The sequence below is a fragment of the Notothenia coriiceps genome, unplaced genomic scaffold (assembly GCF_000735185.1).
Source record: "Notothenia coriiceps isolate Sejong01 unplaced genomic scaffold, NC01 NC01_scaffold00035361, whole genome shotgun sequence".
Lineage (NCBI taxonomy): Eukaryota > Metazoa > Chordata > Actinopteri > Perciformes > Nototheniidae > Notothenia > Notothenia coriiceps.
The window spans coordinates 47,553-53,027 of NW_011368062.1; the positions used below are offsets into that span (position 1 = coordinate 47,553).

The 5,475-nt window shown below is 39.9% G+C and overlaps 1 protein-coding gene across 1 annotated transcript in view; it reads right to left on the reverse strand.

Moving 5' to 3' along the window:
• Positions 1–5,072, reverse strand: part of LOC104962798 (mitoferrin-2-like) — a 13,362-nt gene extending 8,290 nt beyond the window's left edge. The window contains exon 1 of the mRNA XM_010791298.1: positions 4,563–5,072. Within this exon, the coding sequence (XP_010789600.1) occupies positions 4,563–4,892 (330 nt within the window). The 5' untranslated portion in view covers positions 4,893–5,072. The remainder of the gene's footprint in view (positions 1–4,562) is intronic.
• Positions 5,073–5,475: the final 403 nt, after the last annotated feature.

Here is a 5,475-nt window from a genome sequence, read left to right on the forward strand (position 1 = left end):
ATCAGACTGGAACATGAAGTCAACATGCATCCTTACACACGTCATAGTCACATTCATTTGAACGTATTAACCTGTATCTTTCCATTTTAGTGTTTTCTGTGTTCGTCAAATATGTGTTTTGTGAGGTACCTGCTGATAATGACTGGATCAGTAATTGATCAAAACGTTAAACCCTACACTATGAAAAGGACATTAGTTGAATTGAAGAGTTTTTCGACAGGCGTTACACTCTATAAAAGGGCATTTTTAAGTGTGTTTGCTTCTTTTCACTTCCTTTATTAAGTAGTGATCTAATAGTAGTAGTGGGGAAGTGCAACCCAGGAATGGTCCGTCGTATACTTTGACTTTTTGGTTTGGTCAAAGGTGCAAAATTCATTAAAGTTACAGCCCGATAAGACCAGGAAAACACGTCTTTTGGTGCATATTATTAAAGTAAAAACCCAGAGCAACAAGGAAACCGTGTCTGAAATGATCGGAAGGAATTGAACAGTAGATAACCGTGTTGTCTTTGAAGGAACAGGAAACTAAGATTGTGAAAATAAAGAACTCTCGAGGAAGTGGTTCGCTCAACATTACTGGAATTTAAAAAAGGGATCTTGAAGACGTACTTCTACAAATATTTGCAATTCACTTCCTCCTTGAACTTCGCCTTTGTGGCCGAAACCATCTTGACTGAAGGGGAAGAGAAAAGTTAAGACGGATTTAATAAGAAAGGCCATTAAAAAAAAATCTACAAAGAATGCAGGACAATCGGATTTTCGTCGGACACCGCCCGTAAACAAGAGGTGATCAGGTTCAAATGGTTTTGCCAAAAAGAGAAACATATAATGAACTTGAGGAGATTACACTGAAGGTTTTTTTAGAGAACACAAAGCTTTGTTTCATTCACCGGAGCTCAGGGGAACCCCTAAAGAAATGTGTTCTTCCTCCTCTGGTTCAACACAAGGAACTCAATGACAGTCAGGATAAAAGAAACTTACTTACAGGCAAAACATGTACAAATACATCTGAATGAAGTATTGTTGTGCTGCAGAGAAATCCCAGCATAGATATGTTAAGAATAATATATTTGTTTGGTACAGACCCTTTTTAAAAAACAACAATGCATGTAGATTTCACATTTCTCCTTTCAATGAGAACAGGGGTACACAAATGATCAATTCCACCAATAGCAGAAATCGTTTTTGCAATATTAGTGGCAAAGTGACGCGTCCTAAAACCCGGAAGTAAACTCCTTCCGATCATAAATCTATCGATGAGAAAATTATGAAAGTAGGTTAGAGACGTGGAGATTATCCGGCTGAATAAAACGTGGTCCATCTCTTCAATGTGTCTCAACCACAGACCTTATTTCCAGCTATTTTCCAAAATCCTATGGAGAAATTGCCGTGCTTTTTGTCGAAGGAACCGGAAGTGGTGAAATGCTAACTTACTTCCTGGTTTTAGGACGTGTCACTGTGGCACTCTATTGCAATCAAATGAAGGCAATGGGGTTTTCCTAAATGAACCCAGCACTACCTAAAATGGATACATAGATCATTTTATGGAGTATAATTCTTTGATAAGGAGTTTGCCGCGGCATTGGGACCTACTTCTTTGCTAAAGGTTTGTTTTGGGGTCTAGTAACTGAACCAATGTTAAGGTCTGAAGTGAGTTACATTTCCAAGTCCGTAATGAGCGTTACTCAAAGCTTGGTCAACTAATGCTCATGCCCAATACATGTTCGTCTGTTCACAAACACAATATATATTGCTATACCAAACTATAAAACAATAATGTGCACAGTAATCTGTTATTTTTATTTCACAGTGAATTGTTTTTCTCAATTGGTGACCAGGGAACGGTTGTTTTTCTTTGTTTTGCACGACAGGAAACAAATATAAACCAACAGAAATAAGCAAATCGCTTTTATCAAGAGTATTTCCCCCTGTTCTCGCCACCATTCAAGGCTGTATTTAATTATTTCCATGCTCTTCAATTTCTGTTGTGCACTGCTTTTCGAGAAATATTGTCGACCTACACCACACTCAATCTAGTATGCATCAGAACATATTTGAATTTACTTAATCTCTTATCCAGTGTAAGCACGCTACATAGTCTTCTTTAGAAAATCGAAAGAGTATGTAATGTGTAACTCAAATACAGTCAGAAACTAATGAGCACAGAAGGCTTAAAAGGTTGAATTTCAGATAACTGGAACAGGATATTCAGACGCACATTCGTCACAATAAATCCCAATTCTCTCAACGCAAGATCTACAAGATGGTGTCCACTCTTCTGTTGGTACGGTTTCGTTTTACCTTAATGATTAATATGGATGGGTAGTCTTCACACTGTGTAATTATGTCATATGTTGGTTTAGAGCAGGGGTGTCAAACTCAAGGCCCGGGGGCCAAATCCGGCCCGTGACTTCATTTTATGCGGCCCCACAAGAGCTTGCAAAGAATATAATACGTTTATTATACGGTTACATGCCGATTTACAGAAGCAGGTTGCCCATAAACTACATGTCCCACAATGCATCTAGAATTTGACTTTTTTTAACTTCAAAATATGCCTTTTTCTCAGAATGTTACTTTTTTTTTTAACTCCAGAATTTGGCTTTTCTTTTCAAATCATTTTGTGACATTCTCACAGAAGAGATTATTTGCCCCTAGACTTCTGCTCTCAGACGTAGTTATTACCCTATCCGATAATAATCCAATGCAGAGGCAATAATGTCATATAATACATTATTTAATACATATACATGTATATTTATATAGTCTTAAAGTTACAACCGGCCCTTTGAGTGCAACCATGATGCTAATGTGGCCCGAGATGAAATTGAGTTTGACACCCCTGGTTTAGAGGAATAAATACAGACTTATGCAAGACTGACTGATAAGACAACTGTGTACAATGTGTACAAAGCCAGTATGTGTGTTATTTACAAGAATTCCTTCACCTTTATGATACAGATTGACTGTCAGTGTCTACTGACTAACCATCTGTGTCAATCATTTACTATTTCTCTTTACATGGACTTTCCACATGACCGGCTCAAATACCTTTTGACACAGTGATGAAAATACACAAACATCTATGATAAATACATTAGTTTAGTTAAGGTAACCTATACTAAATTGTTTTAAATGTGGAACCTCTGATAACTCCTATTGCTTAAAGGAAATCTTTGTTATTTCAGTATTTGCCAAAGCGTGTCCTACGAATATTTACATGAATTAGTAGGACGATTATCATACCGTGACAACATCTGTAGAAAACTTGAGTTACAAAGCTAATTCCAACTTATAGAGTGAAAACGTGTTGTGGTTAGATTCATTGGTGTAAAGTAATTAAGTACATTTACCAAGTAATATTTTGAGGTACTTTACTTGAGTATTTCCATTTCCTGCTACTTTGTACTTTTACTTCATGGCATACACAGTCATTAAAATTAGCTGCAGCTCCACCCACTTTGATAACACTCTAATGCATCAATAATAAGAACCCAAACACATCATTTATATTATTCTAAAATGGGCCAATCTGCATAATTGGTACTTTTAGTTCTTTAAACATATTTGGATGCCAATAAAAAATATATTTAGTTGCACTTTGATTGCAGGACTTTTACTTGTCAGAGTATTTTGACACTGTTGTACATCCACTTTAACTTAAGCATAATACCCGAGTACTTCTTCCACCCTTAGATTTATGATTCCACGTCAAAACCAAAAGGTGACATGTAAGTTTAGGGGGTGTCCGATAATGGATCCACCACTGCTTTAGCTAGTAGACTACACATGTAGCATTGTAGCTAAGTGAGACTAGAAGCCAATGTCACATCGTTATTATTACATAAAATGAAAACAGAAAACGCTGTACTTTGGTAAACACACCCACGTCATTCCATCTTCTGTTTGAGCTATTTTTTATTACATAACTTGCTGTTCAGGTAATGTTAAGTTAGTTAACTGACCTCTGATAACAAGGTTACCCCCGTTAGCTTAACGGCAAACGTTATTCAAGCTCAGCCTTATATTGCGGCCTACTGTGGGTTTAACTCCGGCCGTTGAAGCCGATTTAAATTAACGACCGTTGTGGCCAAATGGTGGTACTACAACTGCCGTGACGTCATTTTGGCCCAAAAAGACGTTTCCCATTGACTTACACTGGAAAAGAGACGTCTGTAAATATGCGTATAATTTTTTGAGTCATATCAACTTGCCAGTACGAACTCTTGTAAAGCATTTATTTAAATCATATGGGTTTGAAAGTTGCACAATGTGCTAAAACCTGAATCCCGAGTTATTTTCTCTCTTCATTCATTTCACAGAGCCGAGAGCTGGAGATAAGAGGCGGGGCTTAAGGAAATCTCAACTGCACATGCTCTATGGGCCTACATACGGGTACTTTGGAAGACTATTTTTGGCTTCATGCACCACTTAGCAACTGTTATGTATCCAGTTCTCTTTAAACATCCATGGTTTAAATAACCAGTGACTTTCAATGTGACCAAATCTAGGCCTGCACAAGAAGAAGAAGGAGGAATGTTGTATATATATTAGTTGCATTACCTTGACACAGTCGATGGGGTACATAAGGCAATGCTCCATGATTCCAGCCACGGATCCAGCCAGCATGTGTGTGCTGGTGGCGGATCCCTGAGGAAGCCCTTCATAGTCTATTTCTGGCTCCACGGAGGTCTCCACACGATGCACAACTGGGGTAAAGTCCGGTTCCCCTGGCATTCTCGGTGAAAGAGAGCCGACAAATCCCCCCGTGGCGTCCAGCAGTCTGTTGCCCATCCATCGAAACTCTGCCCCGGCTGCAGCGCTCGAAACCCGGCTGTCGACGCCTGGTGTTTCCATGGCGGTTCTCCGGGACACAAACGCGTCCGCTTCCATTTTGGTGGTGGAAAAGAGTAGTCCGCCGCTTAAAGTGGGTTAAAATCGACGAGTCCTAGCGACCCGCCGGGTGGTGTGAAGTCTTCCCGGCTGTATAATGTATCCACCCAGCCCGAGAGCGTTCTTGGCGGGTCGCTATTACTGCGCAGCGGGCAGCTGTGGATGGTCCAGGAACCGGGAGTAGAGGCAGAAGGATTTGTCGCACTCAAGGACGAAGCTGATTGGTCAGGCTGTATGTCAATCAAATATGTGTTAATTGATTGGCTACTTCTGTCCTAGAAGAGGCGGGTTGATACAGAGGGCGGAGAGATCTGTCACGCTCAAAGCCTCAGCTGATTGGACAAGGCTGCGTGTCAATCAAAGATCTGTTATTTGATTGGCTACTTCTGTCTAATAAAGAGGCGGGTTGGTCGAAAGGGTGGGGTTTTAAAAGGAAGGTTTTCTTACGCTCAAAGCCGAAGCTGATTGGACAAGCCGAGTGTCGATCATTGACATTTCCTTTGATAGGCCACTTCTGTCCTAAAAAAGAGGGCGGGTAGATACAGAGGGCGGTGTTTCAGCGTAGATGGGTGTGTATGGTGTG